This window comes from Anastrepha obliqua, chromosome 3 (genome assembly GCF_027943255.1).
Source record: "Anastrepha obliqua isolate idAnaObli1 chromosome 3, idAnaObli1_1.0, whole genome shotgun sequence".
NCBI classification, from domain to species: Eukaryota; Metazoa; Arthropoda; class Insecta; order Diptera; family Tephritidae; genus Anastrepha; species Anastrepha obliqua.
This window is the reverse complement of record NC_072894.1, coordinates 104649067-104668340: the sequence shown is the minus strand read 5'-3', so window position 1 is coordinate 104668340 and position 19274 is coordinate 104649067. Positions and strand designations below refer to the sequence as shown.

The 19274-nt window shown below is 36.7% G+C and overlaps 4 protein-coding genes across 6 annotated transcripts in view; 2 read left to right on the top strand and 2 right to left on the bottom strand.

Moving 5' to 3' along the window:
- LOC129240815 (uncharacterized) overlaps window positions 1-11082 on the top strand; it is a 46813-nt gene extending 35731 nt beyond the window's left edge. The window contains exons 11-12 of the mRNA XM_054876816.1: window positions 10357-10464; window positions 10533-11082. Of these exons, the coding sequence (XP_054732791.1) occupies window positions 10357-10464; window positions 10533-10995 (571 nt within the window). The 3' untranslated portion in view covers window positions 10996-11082. The remainder of the gene's footprint in view (window positions 1-10356; window positions 10465-10532) is intronic.
- On the bottom strand, window positions 3090-5716 carry LOC129240817 (uncharacterized). The gene is made up of 4 exons (XM_054876818.1): window positions 5071-5716; window positions 4061-4229; window positions 3675-3983; window positions 3090-3601 (listed from the first exon to the last, which is right to left on the bottom strand). The coding sequence occupies exons 1-4, from the start codon at window positions 5439-5441 to the stop codon at window positions 3188-3190; spliced, it is 1263 nt and encodes a 420-aa protein (XP_054732793.1). The 5' UTR covers window positions 5442-5716; the 3' UTR covers window positions 3090-3187.
- Window positions 11083-15069: 3987 nt separating the features above from the next.
- On the top strand, window positions 15070-17910 carry LOC129241246 (DNA-directed RNA polymerase III subunit RPC4). Of its 2 annotated transcripts, XM_054877478.1 has the most exons (7): window positions 15070-15508; window positions 15579-15970; window positions 16332-16421; window positions 16639-16775; window positions 16835-16900; window positions 16977-17171; window positions 17255-17910. In XM_054877478.1, the coding sequence occupies exons 1-7, from the start codon at window positions 15348-15350 to the stop codon at window positions 17399-17401; spliced, it is 1188 nt and encodes a 395-aa protein (XP_054733453.1). In that variant the 5' UTR covers window positions 15070-15347; the 3' UTR covers window positions 17402-17910. The 2 variants fall into 2 exon arrangements, with proteins under 2 accessions (XP_054733453.1, XP_054733454.1); XM_054877479.1 differs by lacking the exon at window positions 16332-16421 and having other exon boundaries at window positions 15071-15508.
- Window positions 17890-19249, bottom strand: LOC129241247 (probable 28S ribosomal protein S26, mitochondrial). 2 transcript variants are annotated; one of them, XM_054877481.1, is made up of 4 exons: window positions 19184-19249; window positions 19017-19102; window positions 18628-18957; window positions 17890-18543 (listed from the first exon to the last, which is right to left on the bottom strand). In XM_054877481.1, the coding sequence occupies exons 3-4, from the start codon at window positions 18834-18836 to the stop codon at window positions 18048-18050; spliced, it is 705 nt and encodes a 234-aa protein (XP_054733456.1). In that variant the 5' UTR covers window positions 18837-18957; window positions 19017-19102; window positions 19184-19249; the 3' UTR covers window positions 17890-18047. The 2 variants fall into 2 exon arrangements, with proteins under 2 accessions (XP_054733456.1, XP_054733455.1); XM_054877480.1 differs by having other exon boundaries at window positions 19017-19228.
- Between the last annotated feature and the right edge of the window lie 25 nt (window positions 19250-19274).

Here is a 19274-nt window from a genome sequence, read left to right as displayed (position 1 = left end):
TACACGCCTTCCAGCATTTCGATCTTAATATCTGTCATTTACGTGGCTTCATTTTGTTCTGTTTTCTCATGCAAGCACCTGCCGTCTTAACAGTACAAAATCAAAAATCATTTTATACGAGGGGTGCCTTTTATATGTCGGGATTTGGCAACCCTGGTGTTGCAATCTGGCAACTGACAGCTGCATCGCAAAGTTTGACATTTTTTGGCTTTTACGAACTCAGAACGTTTTGAAATACCAGCGCTATTTGTGTTGTTTACAGTAACTTAAAAGATTCATCTCGGTCCAAAAATGGAATTAAATCGTGAACATTTTCGTGCGATTATTTTTTACAACTTTCGACGTGGATTAACTCAGCAACATTGCACGGATGAACTTAATTCATTTTTTGTCGATGAAGCTCCATCAAGGACCAGTGTTTATCGATTGTATGGTGAATTAAATCGTGGTCGTAGTTCACTCCAAGACGAATTTCGTGAAGGTCGTCCAAAATCAGTTGTTGTTCCGAAAACCATTGATGCTGTGCGCGAACTGATATTGCAAGATCGTCATGTGACCTATCGTGAGATTGAGACAATCTTAGGCATTAGTGGGACCAGCATACATTCAATATTGTATAAACATTTGACTGTCAAAAAAATTTGTTCGCGTTGGATCCCACACAATTTGTCAAGGAAATGCTCAAAAAGTACGATCGCGGGGCTTCGAAACACGTCTATGACATCGTGACAGGTGATGAATCATGGATTTACGCGTATGAGCCCGAAAGTAAACAGCAGTCGACTGTATAGGTGTTTCAAGTCGAGCCAAATCCAACAAAAGTTGTTCGCGCACGAAGCACTTCCACGCAAATGGTCGCCTGTTTTTTCGGAAAAACTGGACATGTCGCAACCGTACCACTAGAACAACGCAGAACAGTAAATTCTGAGTGGTACACAACCATTTGTTTGCCAGTTGTCTTCCAAGAAATTAGGAAAACCAATCGCCAAAGACGGATCACTCTTCACCAGGACAAAGCGAGCTCTCACACATCGGCTCAAACAACTGCATTTTTGAGCACCCAAAACATCGAATTAATGGGTCATCCGCCGTGTAGTCTTGGCACCGAATGACTTCTTTTTATTCCCGTACGTAAAAAACAAACTGAGAGGTCAAGGTTTTTCGACACCTGAAAAGCGGTTGCGGCATTCAGAATGCAAGTTTTGGAGGTACCTCATTCAGCGTGGCAAAAGTGCTTCGACAATTGGTTCAAACGCATGCAAAAGTGTATAGATCTTCATGGAGAATATTTTGAAAAACAATAAAGTGATTTTTGATGATTAAAATTTGTTTTTGTTCTTTAATCCCGACATATAAAAGGCACCCCTCGTAAAGAACACAAGGAGGTTAAAATATTCCTTTTTTATCGTATGTTATTTTGAAAGTGACAGCTCTTTTCCGCTGGAAATCTTGATATAAATTCAGTCTTATGTCTCCTTGGAACGAAATGAATCACTCTGTGCTTGAAATATTGAACATTTCTTCTCAAAGTCAATGTTGTGTAGCTCAAATAGAGCGTTTATTGAAAATAAGAAAGCTCAACTTTATTGTGGTGGCATCATTAGCCCATTCTTCTTTGGAAATTCTGCTAGAAATGTCATTTCGGCCAACGGTTATCGCTACAGAGGCATGTCATTTGCGGTCGTAAAATTAATAAATGCACTTGACGTTCTTTGGTTTCTGTAGAATGACGCGCCATGCCACAATCGATCTTTTGCGTACCAAGTTCGGTAATCGTGTTATCAGCCGTGTCTACCATGTCAAGGTAGCTAACCTCGCAGCTCCGCTTTGACGCCGTTAGACTTGTATTTGTATAGTGCCGTGAAAAACAGACGTTAACAAATAAGCGTTTAGCGATTCAGGCCCTTAAGTCGAGCATCGAACAAGCCATTCATGAGATAGAACCTGAAACAGTCACTAAGGTTTAGAAAGACTGGTTTAACAGGGCCTGCTACTATAAAGCCAGCCGAGGCAGGCGCATAAATGAAATCGTAAATAATGGGAATATTGGCTCTTATATTTGAGTTTTTAAAAAGTATAGAGTCTTCTTTCTCGAACAATAAGCTGTATGAACTTTACGACGGCATAGACATAGCGCAGCGAATAAAGATCCAGCGGTTTCGTTGGTTGGGTCATGTCGTCCAAATGGAAACAAAGGCTCCGGCTCTTAAAGTATCGATGTGGTACCAGCTGGTGATAGCAGAGGAAGAGGAAGACCTCCTCTGCGTTGGAAAGATCAGGTGGACAAGGACTTGACTTCACTTGGTGTATCCAACTGGCGCCGGTTAGCACGAGAAAAAAACAACTGGCGGGTTTTGTTAAACTCGGCCAAAATCGCGTAAGCGGTTATCATGCCAATTAAGAAGAAGTACGCATAGGTATGAGTATTCAGATATCTTAAAGGTAAATTTGATGCAAAATGCCCAAAAATGAAGCATGAGGGAGAACGGTTATTCTTAAGGATACCGAACCGAAGCATAAATAGGCAATTGTACCGAATTGGCTCATTTGAAATTGCCGGCATATCGTTCAAAATAGGGGTGGGACTATTCGAATAAAAATTATTCGAATAATAAAATCTTTTATTCGAGAAGTATTCGTAATTCGAATAATATTTATTCGAATTTTTTATTCGTTTATTCGAATAGTGAGGTATTCGAATAGTAAGGTATTCGAATAATGAACTATTCGAATTATTTGAAACGAATAGTATTATTCGTTTTATTCGAATAATGTTTATTCGAATATTATTCGAAAATAATCCCACCCCTAGTTCAAAAACCAGTGCGATCACCAGGCTTCAATGTTATTGATAACCTGTGAGAAACATGAAACTCGAAACTAATTTAGCCTGTAAAAGGAAACTAATCTAGCCTGAGAAAGCAAACTAATCTAGCCACAAAAAGGAAATTAATATAGACTAAAAGATAAATGGCGAAACATTTCTTCTGAATACAATATACTAAAAATTTCCAGACGAGCTCCAAGCGGTTATTGACAACAGCGGTTAATTAGATAATATTAATTTACTACAGCCTTTAGCAATATGTTTTGGAACTATGTTTTATTTTCTGTTAATCTCACTATTTGCTTTAAAAGAATTGACAGCATAATTTCGGTTGTGCACCACTGCAGATGTACGGTAATACTAATCCAGTAAGCCTCTTTCATCGAATGACTTTAGCATATATTTGTATGTATCCAAAACTCGCGCATTGCTATAGATGTCCATACGATTCAGCTCCAAGCGCTTCTTATTCTGAAAATCATTGAAACTCATACCTTTCGTCATATCATCACTCAGCATAGTTTGTGCGAACGGGAAAGTGAGTAGATAGTAATTGAAGTAATCGGTGCGACGCAGTTCAGCTAGAACACACTGAAAACTTGGAATGTTCTCTACAGGATACTTAGCCGCCAGCAAAGTTGAACGAAAGGATGCATAATAATGTGCAATAATGACATCGTAGCACTCCACAATCACCGACAATTGTACGCTTGTCATGAAAAGATTATGAATGTCAAAGGCGGGACTGCCGTAGAAGCTGGTCTGATAATCCAACTAAAGTATAAAAATACAAGTACATTATTTATTTATTTCTTATTTTAGATACTAGAAAATAAATTCTACTTACGAACACTGCATCGTTCGTTTTGCCATCATTGCTATTGTACGACAAAAGGATATTAGCAATCCACATATCGCCATGTAATATCAAACTTAGTCCAGCTTGTGACGCATCGAATAACGGAAGGAATTTATTTCGAAACACCTCACCTGTATTTTTTCGCATTTTGTCAATTATGGCGTCGAAGCCGGACCAAGTTTCGATAATTTTAACAACATGCTCTATATTGCCATGCATTTGGTCTTCGATGAAGAGCTCTAGCGCCGGATCGCTGACGGCATAGAACTGACGCAGTTTATTTCTTACCTCAGGATGCTGTTAAAATTGGAGTTTGGTGGGAATGTTAGTGTGTTTCTATAGAGAGAGATAAAGTATTGAATCATAATATTTACCGACTCTGTATAGATCAGCGACGCCGCATGATACTCTCCCAAGCGCTTAAATAGCAAACGTGTTTCATCCTCATTGTAGCCAATAGTACGCGGACGCACTATATACTCACGCGGAGTCAGATCCTCGAAGAAATGTATTTCATTTTTAGTTTTTAACGTGTAGTATACGCTGCAAAGTATTTTAAAGATAAATATTAGATGAGAATTAAGAATTGTAGAATGCAAAATAACGCAGATTGAAGCGGAAAAATGAGCATAAATGAGACGTGACTTAATTGTAGATGAGGTGTGTGAGAGAATTAAATTTCGTGAACAAAATTAAAATTTAGGTTAGGAAGATAAGAAAGCAGAATACAAGGAAAAGCTATCTGCAAACAAAAACTCTAATTTTATTTATTTAAACAAAACTCTATAATTAGATTAGCAAAACAGCTGGTTCTGTCACATTCACTAAGAGTCAAGTAGCGGTATTCTCTATGCTTTCAACCGTTGCGATAAAAACTTTCAAACAATAGAAGTTTTCAATTAATGCATAACATAACCCCATAGAAGAAGTTTCGGACAAAAGGCTTGAATTAATTTAATATTTTGGGTAATATTTTGAAAAATTCCCAATTTCTCTCTTAGGCATGGAATCAAATAATTTCGCTCACTTTGAATTGGAAAAAAATGCTGATACAATATTTCCGGTGCGTTTTCTCACCGGCACAGGAAGACTCAATGAAAATGAATACTCGAATTTATTCAGTATAGCACACACAGGCTGTTGAGGTGGTAATTTTTTATAAAATCTTCAATCTTTGCTCGAACGTGATAGAAATTTGCACTTTGAATGTCGCTTTGATATTGACAGGTTATAAGGAAATTTAAGATAGCGTTCGTTTTTAAATACAAAGTTGTTATGTTTCTACTCGTATATAAACCCCTTACATGTAACCGCATATTATCAACTTATACTGCACTTCACCTTGTGTTTATCTTCACATAGTAAATAAACAATACAAACTTACGTTGGAGACACCGATTCCAGGCCACAAATGTGCAATATTTTATTGATCTCGGGTAGCACCTGTTCGTACATAAAGTTCTCATTAGAAATCGTGGAGAGATTTTCGAACAAAACCTTCACAAGCACTTGTAGTACACGTTGATCTTCATTCGTTTCCCTACGCCGATTTTCTGCACTTGACAGTCCATGCAAATCATATATCAACTTTACGCGGTAGATATCGCTGCTATAATTACCAAATGATTTTTGCGGTATCACTTGTAAATCGCGTAATTGTGCTTGCGCGCCAAAATTCTGCGTTAGTAATCGTTTAAAGGTTTCTTCGCTTAGGTATTCAGGATAGTCGGAAACACTCGTAACAGTGGTACTCATGTTTAATTGTTTTTGTTTTGTTGTGTTTTTTTTTTTTTGTTCTGCCAATATTGTTTATTGCGCGTTTTTGTTAAATAGCAAACTGTGGTAGTTTGTGAGTACTTAAAGTTCAAATTGTTATTTGAGATGCGTCTAGAATTGATTGCAGCTTTTATGCATTTGTCGGTTTGGCTTTGTTATGGTGAAATCGTGTTGTAGTGCGGCTCTCTAAAGCTTTTAAATAGCTTTATAGGCGATAAGATATTGTATACTTTGTATTTCATTGCAAAGAGTAACACTCAGATACATACATACATACATACATACATACATACATACATATCTGTAAATTTGTTTGGAGAGCACTTCTCCACTAGCGAATTAAAAAAATAAAATTAAATTAAACGAATTTAAGCTAAAAAAGGTAAAATATGGTTAAAGTGAATTAAATTAAAATGAAAAATTGAATTTAAAAAAATTAAAAATTAAGTAAAAAAAAATCAAAAAAAAAATTTTACTAAAAAAATTATAAAAAAAATAAATAAATAAAAAAATACAAAAAAATAATATAATATATGCAAATAAACAAGCGTCTGCCGAGCTTCATATAGTGAACGCCAGAAATAAGTCAAGACGGAAAATGTGTTTAAGGGTTAATTTCGTTAGTGTATAATATTATATGTAAAAGATATTTTGGTAAAAATCTATTATCTGTTTTGTCTTATTTTTGGTGTTCCAGTTGAATTTTGAACTTTGGTGTATTAAGAAGCTTAGTTATTTTATTTTTATTTTAAAAAGCTTACACAATATAAAATTATTAGGTAAACTGAAGCAAACGCAAACTTATAATAGAAGTTTATGACAAATATAGGGTTATTCAATAGGTGCGCTTCAATTTTTTTCCGATGTGGAGGGCGAACGACGCAATATTTTTTATTTTTCGCTTGTCATTTGTAAACTTCATTAGTATACATTTCATCATGGAACGCTACACACTTGAACAACGATTGCAAATTGTGCAAATTTTTTATGAAAATAATCGTTCTGTTGCTGCTACTTTAAGAGCATTACGGCCATTTTACGGTCCATTTAACAAGCCGTCCCGTTTTGGGGTTATGTGAAGTCATTGGTCTACAGTAACAAGCCGGCGACGATTTGTGAGCTCAGAGCCAATATTGAACGCGAAATTGCTGGAATTTCGGCCGATTTATGCAAAAGAGTGGTCGAAAATTGGGTTCAACGATTGGACTTTGTAAAACGTGCACGCGGTGGTCATGCAAAAGAAATCGAATTTCATATTAAATGTATATGTTCAAACTCGATAATAAAAAAAAAATAGTTAAAAAAGTCAAACAAAAGTCAAAGTTTGTGTTTTATTCAAAAAAGTTCAAAAGTTGAAGCGCTCTTACTGAAAAACCCTATATTTTTATGGTTCATTTTAGCCCTTTATAAGTCTTTGTTATGAGTAAGATTAGCCGTTTCTCGTTTAAATTGACCTTCTCCAAGTGTTTTTTTGGTCGATCGCGACCTCTGCTCCCTTGCGGGTTCCAGTCCAGTGCCATTCTCGTGATGCCATCCGGTGCTTTTCTCAATGTGTGTGTATCCATCGCCACGTTTGATTTGCCTAAGAATGGGATCTCCACAGTGCGTCGTTTCTGGTGGTGTTTGGCATGAATATTCTGCAAATGATGCGGAGGCATTTGTTGATGAAGGATGTAGCGTCTGTGTCGCTTCCATACAACAATACTGACCTTGCGCATGAGCCGAATATTCGTAGAGAGATTTCGTGAAGAGTTGCGAACTCCCCCATACTTTATGCATTCGCCCAAATGCCGCCCTTGCTTTGTTTAGCCTACAGTTGACATCTTCATCTGCTCCACCATCCGCCGTGATGATGCAGCCGAGGTATCAGAAGCTTTCAATAAATTTCACCGGGCATCCGTCAACCAATATCTGCTTTGCGTTATTGTGGTTAACTCTCATGGCCTTGGTCTTGGCGATGTTGACCAACAGTGCGTGCCAGCGCGACTATACCTTTTCAACTTCAAATTGGGACTAAACACATTCAAATTGGGACTAAACAACTTCAAATTGGGAATAAACAACTTCAAATTGGGACTAAACACATTCAAATTGGGAATAAACACATTCAAATTAGGAATAAACAATTTGAATGTCTTTTAAACTTTAGTCATAAGGATTGTAATTAAATAAATAAAGAATGCGGTGCATAAAACCGATATTTTTATTGAATTTTGTTTTTCTTATTTTATTCATATTTTATTAATTAATATGACACCGTGAAATGGCTTACATTAAAAAAATTGAAGCTGATAATATTAAAAAACAAATTCAAGCAATGTACAACAAGAATGAAGATTGGAGAGCACTATCAAACACATTAGGAGTAAAAAAGTCTACTGCATATAGGTGGGTTAAGGAAACCCCACAAAGTGAAAAACAACGTGGAGGAAAAAGGAAAAATAAAATAACAAATGAACATCATTTTTTAATGGAACAATATATTGAAGAAAATCCAAAAATAACACTAAAACAACTTAAAGAAAAATTCCAGCACCATCATCACGTTAATGCCTCTACAGAATGTTTCCGCAAACATTTAGATAATTTAATCTATACATTGAAAGAGATTCGAAACGAACCTGAAAGAGCAAATAATGAAGAAAATAAAAGAAAAAGATGTGTGTATGTTCAGAAACTTTTAGAATATCAATCGGAGAATAAACCTATTATTTATATGGATGAAACCAATTTTAACTTATTTATATCCAGAAAACGAGGCCGGTCCAAAAAAGGAAGCCGTTGTACGTTTATTTCAGCTGGAAGTCGTGGAGCTAATATTCACCTAATTGGATGTATAGGAAATCTGGGTTTAATTCATCATGAAGTAAGAAGAGGTACATTTAAAAAAGCAGAAACTAATGAGTTTATTCGTCGTTGTCTTCGTAATGCTCGAAATATTTACCAATCACCAGTAATATTGGTAATAGATAATGCACCTTGCCATACTTCCATTGAGGATGTCTTTGCAGAAAACGAATTTGTTGATCACCGCCTGCTGAGATTAAGTCCATACAGCCCAATGCTCAACCCAATTGAGCTTGCCTGGTCAACCCTGAAAGCTGGTGTAAAACGTGAGCTGGCAATTGAACTGCCACAAATTTTTGCTGGCGAAAATAGAGTAGATATGACTCAAACTGAGTATCGCCTGCAACGGCTAGAAAATATAATACAACCGAACATCGCCAAATTAAATGTAACTACTTGTGCCAAATATGTCGCCCATGTCCAAAGATTTATACCAGATGCGTTAAATATGATTGACATGTCTTTTTAATCATATGTAATAATTATGTGTATTAATCAATTTAATTTGTTGTGTTATCTATATATATAAAAAGAAGTTACATTTCCTTGGTAATCTTATAACTCAAGAACCGCCGAACCGATTGACACAAAAATTTTAGAGTTCTTTTCTATCTTTGAGGAGGTGGTTTGTGTGAAGTTTGATTGAAATCGGTGCAGCCGTTCCTGAGTTATGACATTTTATGTGAGTAATGGTTTCCTCTCATACGAAATGCCTGTATGGGAAAAACAACAACAAATACACAACCGCTTATGAGCGTATCTGTTGTACTGTTGTGGTTGTAAGTGTATTATGTTAATATTAATTTTGGACGAAAATATAATAAAAACTGGAGCATTCAAGGAACTGGAAAAACATTTTTAACTTTATTTATTTTAGCATAATTTATTTAGCGTAAAAAATTGAAATGGAAATTAAAGAATCAAAGTTTAATTACAAGTTTTTATCGGCTCTTTCACCTTACCTGTATATAGGTGACCCCCACAATCAAATTTTAAAAAAGTACAGAAAAGGCTATTGTGACATCTTTAGAAAGTATGTTGAATGAAAAAAATCAACTAATTCAACTGTTTAAACATTTTACAAGTTCTATAAAGAAAACTTAATATGAAAAATTTCTTGCGATATAAAAAAAACATTTTATGTATGGTGGTGCGAAGCCCACTGGGAAATGCTAGTTATATATATATACCTTTTCAATTATTAGTTGTGTTATTTGTTATGATGATTTATAATGTTTAGTATGTTACAATAAATAACTTCAAATTTGCATCAATTTAAAAATGCTTAATTCTACTTAAAATGCTAAATTCCAACTTAAAATTCTTATTACTAAAGTTGAAATTGTTTAGTCCCAATTTGAATGTGTTTATTCCCAATTTGAAATTGTTTAGTTCCAATTTGAATGTGTTTAGTCCCAATTTGAAGTTGAAAAGGTATAGTTTGTCCGCCTTCGCTTGCATGTCATAGAGTTTGTGGCGGAAGAGGAAGATGTCATCGGTGAACTCCAGGTGCTCAAGATGTCTGGTGAAACTCCATACCATGCCTTTTTTGTGCAGGGTCAATTGGGTCATGACGTCATCAAAGACGATGGCGAAGAGAAGGGGTGACAGGGGGCAACTTTGCCCTACGCATGCGTTGGTAGTGAATGGATATCGCCTTTTGTGAAGCACTGCCAGTTCGGAGTTCTCGTAGAGGGCTTTGATGAGGTGAATTATTTTGGCTAAAGCTCTCTTTTTGCAGCCCTTTTTAGAGTTGCCAAGTCAAAAACTGAGTCTATACTCGGAGTCTATGCAATGGCGACAAGATTTTTACCTAACAGACCGGTTTTAGCGAGCTCTAAGCGAATTTGGCAAATATGCCGACATTATTCGTTTAGTGTTTCACGAATGACGTAGAATCCAAAGTTCCCTTGACTTGAAACCGTTTGTGACTTTATCGAGTTCAGTCTGAAAACCGGTCCACTCTCATTTTGATCTTGTACTTAATGCAAGCTCTTCTCATTTTCAGTCCATTTGAGTAACGATTTTCTTTTTCTTCACTTCTCAGCATGTATGTTAAAATCCCACCACAATTATGCAATACTGCCGAGATACACAAATTCGTGGAGCCCATTGAAGACTTCACTTTCAAGAAGACGGAACGCTACTTGCGCGAGTAAGTAAATAAGTAAACACCTTTTAAATGCAAATAATTTCATATTGTTTATTTATACATACTTACAGTGCGCTCGAATATTATTTACGACCACGGATACGTATTGAATTGGCAAGACTCTGGAGTGCAAATAATTGGAAATTAAAACACGAAAAACATAAACAACGGCTGGTACGCGAACAGCAACGCACTGGGCTGTACAAGGCGATGTTGCGGCATAATGTTTTCCCGAAGTACAAGCAATTCTCTCAAGAATTCGATAGTCACGTAAAGAATATTGACTTTTTCCAATTTGTAATACTGCGTTGCTACAAGCCGGAGAAGGTGGAAGACGAACGATTAGCTAAAGAACAGAAATTTAAGAAAAAGATAGGCAGAGATAAAACACCGGCTGTTATAACACCTTCCGAGCCTCAGAAATCCCCCGATAGTGGATTACAATGGAGGTATTCAAAAGCAAAATATCGTGGTCGAAACCCTCCAAAATGTATAACCACTTTAACTCACACAACAGCTGATCTCGATGCTTAGAAAATTATATTTATGTGACTATTTTGTACAATTAACATTAAATGAAACCAATTACGGTTATATTTATTCTTTTCTCGGTCAAACGAAGTTGTTAACTTATAATTGCTTATAAGGTGCGTTTCATAATCATAAGACACCTCTGGTATAGAATTTTTGAACTACCATAAGTTCTCTTTTACTTTCTTTTATTTAGCGGTATTTTTACAGTTATAGACTTAAGACTTCCATCAATTGTTTTTGAGCGAAAGCTCACTCTATTTTGAAGAACCGTTATCTTCTTCCAAGAAACTGCACTTTTGCTAGTCTTTTCGGCGTTTCATAATGATAAGACACTAGTCGAAAATAAGCTTCTGAAGAGATAAAAGGAGCTGATTGTTGTTTTGGATGACTTTAATTATAATTTTATTCATTTCAACCTAAAACGCCGAGGGGCTCAATATTATCACGAGAGGAGCGTGGAAAAATTTTGGCCTAAAAGGATTCAAGCTTGTCAATCAAATTAATTTGGAAAAAATGTCGTTATGTTATCCGGAATTTTTTACGGAGTCCTGCGAATTACAACATTTTGAAACCCGTTGGAAGAAAATGATCACTACCAAGTCGAGAACAGCGAGCAATCATCAGAAAAGCGTCTAACTCGAGTAAGTCTTGCGCCTACTTGGCCGCTGTTGTTCAAAATAAGGTTTCAAAAACAAACAGTTTGGCGCACATTACAGAGATGCAATCATTTAAAATTATCAAAAATGAGAAAACGCACGCCACGGCACAACCTGGCGCGTCTTCAGTTTGCAGAAAAACACATAGACACCAACTGGGACACAGTAAGATATTTGGAATATTTTGTTGCCCAATTTCATATTATTTTCAAAAAAGGTTATGGCCCCTATTATGAGTTAGATTCGATCTTCGATATTCGCTGGTTGTCGAAGATCGAAAATCGAATGTCAATTTGGTATTATGAGCGGTGCAACCCTATCGAAATTTTCGTTGTTTACCGAATTTAAAGTCGAATGCAATTTTGCTTTCGATTGTGTAGCGTATTGTGGGAAAACTTGTGAAAATGTAAGTTGTTTGCTATTATTTATGGTTTTATAGTAACCAAATAATAAATATATACTAATTTTGTTAATTTTATGCAGGTCGAAAGACGTGAGCACCAAACAGCAATAAGAAAGGCTAGTTGCATTAATGGAAGAGAGTCCACAATTCGCAAAAGCGATTTGCACCAAAGTTCAAGCAGCAAAAAAATGAGAGGAATTTACAACGGAGCTGAATTGCTTGGGACCAGCAGTTCGAACGGCAGCAAAATGGATTAAGGTTAATAATGGTTTTTTTTTTGTGATGCTTATAGAAATAAATTTTCATTTTCCCTTGGCAGATATGGGCTGAAATACGTAGAGGAACTGAAATACATATTTTTTTCGAATGACAAATAATTGAATAAAGAAACTGTGGCGTAAAGGTTTCTATTTAATACTTTTTAGATTTTTCTATTATATAATATTCTAAGAATTTCATTTCTTATGTTTTCTGCTTCTCCGTTATTTGACTCCACTTCAATATCTTCAGCATCATCGTTGAGGGTCTCATCGGATAACTCTTCATCCGGAAGTTGAACATTATAAAACAAGCAAATGTTGTGCAAAGCTGCACACACATTAATAATTTGTGTGGTTTTTTTTGGAGAATAGTTACGAGCTCTTGCCTGCAACAAATATCTAAATCGATTTTTTAGGACTCCAATTGTTCTCTCAATGACATTTCTCGCTTGGATTTGGCTCGGGTGCACTGCTGCAACTGGTTTTCTGTACTGGACAGTAGGTTCATAAACGCCTCTTTAGATAATCTAAAGTTCTTTAAAAATCTGTAAAGAAATTTCTATTTTCTACTTCTAGCTAGTTCCACTAATCTTTCATCGTCCGATGAATCGTCGAACCACAACTCCGTTGTACTCATTTTCACAAAAAATACTTTTTTTAACTTTTAAAAATGTTGTTAGCAAAGAATTTCAACACAATCGGTTTTTCTTTTATTTTGATTTGCTGTATCAGCTGAGAAAAATTATCTATTGTAAATGCGTCGAGCGATCGAAATTCACAATAGTCCTATTCTTCAACGAATGAGCACCATAATACCAAATGAAAATTCGTTCGATCAGCACTTTCGACTACAGTCGAAGATCGAATGTTGCTCATAATAAGGGCCTATATTTTCGGTTGGAAAAAAATGAAACTTTGTTGGACCCGATGGTTTTTTAAATTATTGGAGAGATTTGCGCAAGAGCCCCCTCTTATTTTCCCGGTGCAACTTCGGTAGAGGGTTTGTTATGATTTGGGGTGTATTTTCATCATGAATAGTGGGGACTACAAACACGTTTTGGAAAATAGTATCCTTCCTTTTATTCAGGATAATCAGGAAGTGCCCTTCGTTTTTCAACAAGGCAACGCCCAAATCGACGTAAGCAGGGAAACAAAACAGTATTTGACCGATTGTTGCATAGAAACCATGGACTGGCCGGCGTGTTCTCCGGGTCTAAACCCAATAGAAAACATTTGGGGTATACTAGTAAAAAGTAGTTTACGCCAACAATCGCCAATTTCACAACACCAACGAGCTTAACACGTTCCCGCCGGCGCTGTTATTCATGGTCTTCGCCCACAGACGGCAATGTTTAAGTCTTTTCGCTCTATCGGAAGCGATTGCAGGTCATAAAACGAAATTTTTTCATAAGGGTAGTCGTTTATGGCATCTCATCTCATAGGTACCGTTTAATAAAGTACCATTGGTGGTACACGCCGCCTCATGAAGCAATCTTGTGCGGGCCACCGGTGGTACGCGCCGCCCCATGAAGCAATCTTGTGCGAGCCACCGGTGGTACGTGCCGGCGTGAACGTGTTAAAGCAGCAATTAAGGCAGAATGGGCTTCTCTAGATGTAAATTTACTTAAAAAGTTAGCAAAACCGATAAAAAAGGTTAATTTGGGTCGCTAAAGCAAATAGTGCTTCCATAGAATACCAAATTATTCTAGATGGCAGAAAAAAAATTCGAAAAAATTTAATTTTGTTAAACGATCACTCAAGTAAACAGTGTTTTATCGTTTTTAAACGCCTGGAAATACGTTTTTGCTAAAAATATGCTTTGTGTATTAGAAAAGTTCTAAATTCTGTAATGCCCTTATGTCTGGAAATTCATCTTTCAAATTCAGAAGGTGTTGCTAATATCCAACCATTAACCGCTCTCAGCGAATTTGAAAAAAATATGCCGATAGGCAGACGTAACCGGGGTCATGACAGTGGTTCATATCTTGGTCACACCATCTGAATTCTTTTCACCATGTGGCTTACAGGTTTGCACGCTCAACTTAAGCCTGAAAACATTGACCGCATTCACACAGAGAAACTTGTGTTGAAGCAACTCGTGACAACTCCGTCAACTCGCTTTGTGCTTTATGCTATAATCAATATTATATTTGGCTGTAGACTAGGAACTTCCACAATTTCCTGTGTGAACAATACAGACGAAACCAATTGAGAATTCGCAAAGTTGAAGCAACAAAAATTGCCCTATATGAAGAAGGTCCTTACGCTTTTGCACCTTCACTTATATACATGTACTTAAAAATATCGTTATTTTTAGATGTGGCAACATCTTTCTTGTGAGCTGGCATTGATGTCTTGCTTTAGTTCCTCATTCATTCGGTATTGTGGCGTATTTTCGGAATTTTTTGATTGCTCATGATTCGTCACAGTATGTTTCTACTTATACTAATACACATAATAGTAAAGATACACTCTTAGAAACACATTTCTTACCTATATGGACTCTATGGTGATAATTTTTGCAGCTAAACGACCCTCAGAAGCGCACATTGGTGCAAATCTAACATCATGAAATGCGGACTTTGCAAATCTATGGTTCGCTTGCTTATTTAAAACAATGAGTATCACCAATGTTCGTCTGGGTTTATATGTTGTTTGAAATAATGAATTTTTAAATCGGTATCTGGCAACACTGCCGTTCTAAATGACAGTGAATGAGTTTGAGAAAAAGAGGAAGAAATTTAACAACAAATTTTGTCACTTAATAGAAGAAGCAGTCAAAACAACAACAACCGTAAAAACATTCAGCAATCTGGAGCGATTTATTTGCCACATGTCTACTGAGAATGATAATGTGCATTAAACGGAATCACCTACAAACATTTAACAACCGATCTACCAACAAAGAGAAAAATTTGCAGCGAAAACAACAGATAATTTTGATTTGCAGGCCATAGACTTGAGCAGCGGCGTCGACAAAGTAGGCGTTGCTAAAAGAAGTGAAGCTAAAAAGAAAACAAAAAAGTGGGTACCATGAACGGCAGCTCCGCAGCAACTACTCCAACGCTTCATAAATTGTCATCATTGAAGCCGGCGCGTGATTTGACATTAGGTGGACGTGGAGGTGCCGCTAACGCTAATGCAGCAAAAAAAGTATTCACGCCCAACCTCAATGTGGTGCGCAACAAAAACACGTGAGTTGCACATAAAAAAAATTTAAACTGTAAATTTATTTGTTATTGAAAAATGTCATGTATTTTGTAGCAATGTCAAAACGTCCAAAGACACAACAGTGCGCGGTCGCGGAGCCGGCCGAGGCGGGCGTGGGGGACGTGGTAGCGCGCGTGGTGGACGTGGAGGTGCTGCTGGCGGCGCTAATTCATCACTCATACAAACTACCGGCGTATTCTCAGAGGGTGCTGGGGCAGTCAATATACGCAAGCCGAGCTCAGGTGGTTCAAGCTTCGGTGGTCGATCCACCGACGATGCACCTTCACAAATGCGTAGGCCAACAATTATTAAAAGTGAAAAATTGAAAAAAATTGATTTAAAAGCTGATGACGAGCATATACGGGAATTGCTTGGTGATTCAGACGAAGATGATTTCGGAGATGAAAAGACTGACTTGGAGCAGATACCGGTCAAACTAAATGAGAGTAAGTTAGAGAGACAAATTTGAGAAATTTCGTATGTAAAAACCAAAAGTGTGCAATAGTCGAGATATTCATTTGTGTATGCTCGATTTGAACTTTATTTGGTATATTTGGACACATGCCCGCTTGTTTACATGATGTTGCAAGGTGTATTAGTGATCGTTTTACATTATATGTAGCACGCAAAGTAAGAAAACTACTGCTTGAGCGGCTACTGAATGTCGTATGGCAGAAGCTAATCAGTTTAACTCTTATTTGATTTTTTTTTTTGTGTCACTATTTCTTGGGTTATTCTTGCCCCAACTGCCCTTCTACACTTATATGCATGACTAAAAAATCACCCGCCTCCACTTAAACACTTTAGTCAAATGGAAATCCCCTAAAGTCGAAATTAAACTTGAAAAGCTAGAGGATGGAATAAATGGTGAAGCTGCTGAAAATGTTGAAGACTTCGGTGAGTGCATACGAGACTATAAAGCTTCATAACCTGGGGAATAATCCTATGTGCCATCATACTTGTATTTGTGCATTCCATAAAACCAGTTGTATGATTTCATATTCGTCATATCATATTTTTATATTTTTAGTGTCATCCTGTGTCAAGAGTCTACTGCTAGGTACTAATTATCTTATTGTTTTTGTTTAATTTTATTTTTTTTTTTTTTGTATAGAACCTGCCGTCAATATTGCTCAACAAATACAATCGTTGGTTAAGGAGCAACAACGCACAAACAGTGCCTTGGCGCGATATCCTGCGTCCATTGGTGAGCTACTGGACTTGCCACAATCTCAGCTGTTTCTGCTACAGGTTAGTGTTCTTATTACAAAACCAAAAACGATAAAATAGGTTCCATAATTGAATTTCAGCTGCCAGATGCACTACCATGTGAAGACGATGTAGAGGAAATCGCTGAAAAGACGCTTCACGAAAAGGTGTGACAGTTTTCTACTCATCTCAAAAATTCTTGCAAACATTTTCAAAATCTCGAACAAATCTTTTTATTTGTAGAATGCTGCAACGGATACGCCTTCCACATCACAAAATCCACCCGCTGCGAAACCGCCGCCAAAACGCATGTCGCTCAAAGAGATGGAGGAAGGTAAAATTGGCAAATTGCTACGTTACAAATCGGGAAAAGTAAAGCTAGTTTTCGGTAATACATATTACGATTTGGGCATGGGCATGGAAACGGGATTCTTGCAAGTAAGCAAAAACAAGTAAAATATTATTAGTCATAATAAATACTAATTAAATTGCATGCGTATAACTTATTTTTGTGTTTTAAGGACCTCATGTCCATCAATACGAATCGGGAAGAACGCAGCGGTAATATGATTAATCTGGGAGCCATTCAAGCCAAAATCACCGCCACACCTGACTGGGAACATTTAATGGAACAGGAGGAACGGCGGCAGCGGCCAAAACCGGCATAGCATCGCAAACATTTTAGTTTACTTTTATATAAAATTAGCTATGTATTATCTGTTTTATTAATTTAACAGCTATTATTCATAGATATTTAACTATAGTAAAAGCTTCCACGAAATAGACGTATTTTGAGAAATTAGGTAGGTATGGCTGCAGAATTACGAACAATGTGTCCTATTTCTGGCAATGCTGTGTGCTAAACAAAAAGTTAAAATTTGTAAATGGTGAAGCAGCATTTAAATGAATACTGTTTGTGTTTGCTAATCTTATTTTGATGACCACTAAGCATGCTTGATATTGTGTTAAAATATTTATTATCGAAATGAAAAATCAAATCAATCTTTGAATATCAAAAACGTTGAAACGGAAATTATAAATTTTAGTTATGTACATTTAAGCCATACAATTCCTATATTCAATATAGTTTTGTTATATACTCAAGTCGAAAAGGTGATTTGAACACGGCAACCAAAATAAAAATTTGAATGCAAAGTTATCATACTTTTTATATGTATATATTGAACATTTTTCATTTCACACTTTATTATCTTGTGCTCCGTTGGCGACCTTTTGTGTACTCACAAGCAATGACGGTAGGCAATTTGTAAAGCTTTAAATGTATGTGGAGCACTTTTCGAAATGTTGTTGTGTCTAATTACTAGCCTCAATCGTTTGTCGCAATTCATTCTCCTGGGCACCACTAGCAGCTGGTGCACCTTTTCCACCTGGCAATGTTTTACGGCCCCGATAAATGTTGCCTTGCAAATCAATGGAAAAGTTATAATCGACTGGATTGGCTAGCGCCTGCTCAATAGCGGCTTCGAGATTATCGCGGGTAATAAATGTCTTCGCCAGTTCTTTTTCACGTCTAACTATTTCCTCAGCACGTTCCAAACGTTCCTCGCCACGCAGACGCGCCGCTTCTAAACGCTCACGTATCTCGACTGCTTGACGTTCACGTTCCTTTTGCAAGCGTTCATTTCGTTCAGCGGCAATTGTTTGATTCCACGCCTCGTTCTCTAGCAGACAGCGTTGGAACTCAGCTTCTTCCTGCTCGGGTGTCAGTACAATGTGATCGGCAGTGGTCGTTACATTCAAACGTAAAACCTCTTCGCGTAGATACTGCCGTAGGGAACGCATTTGCACTCTATTGATAAATTTCAAAAAAAAAAAAAAAAAAAAAAAAACAAATATACTACGTTATGAATGTGATAGCAAATAGTTTACTCACTTGTAGTTGTTATGTAGTCGCATCAATTCAGCTTTTTCCTCCGGATTTTGTTCTTTACGTTCGGGCACACGGTACAATTTACTTTTGGCTACTGGCAACCAACGGGGCTTTCGGCGCCAACGTACAAATTCCAGCGCCAAGGCGGAGCTGGTAGTTTTCGATTCATTGATTGAGAGCCGTGATAGAACACCGGTTGTAGTACGTAACATTTTTTTTTTTTTTTGTTTGTTTTGGAAATCGGACTTCAAGCTCGTGTATAGTTAATTATTGCAAATGGTTGTAAAAGGAAGTTTTTAAAGATGTATTCCAAATACACTTTATTCGGGATTACTGTAATGAAAATTACTTGAATTATAAATGAAAACATAATTATATAATTTCACATTTACCCCAGAAGCAATCACACGAATTATGTAGAACAACAGCTAACCGCTTCGCTTTACCTGAAGCCAATATCCGACTGAGACTAAATGAGCTGTAAAGACAGTAGTGCGTACATAATTTTACGCAAATTGTTGTTTAAGTCATAAAATTGGTTTTAAAAAACTTTACATACGAATTAAAAACTGATTGAATGCATGTGGCTGGGAATAACAAAATAGCGAAGTTGTCAAAACGAGGTGATGAAAGGAATGCAGTGAAAATGT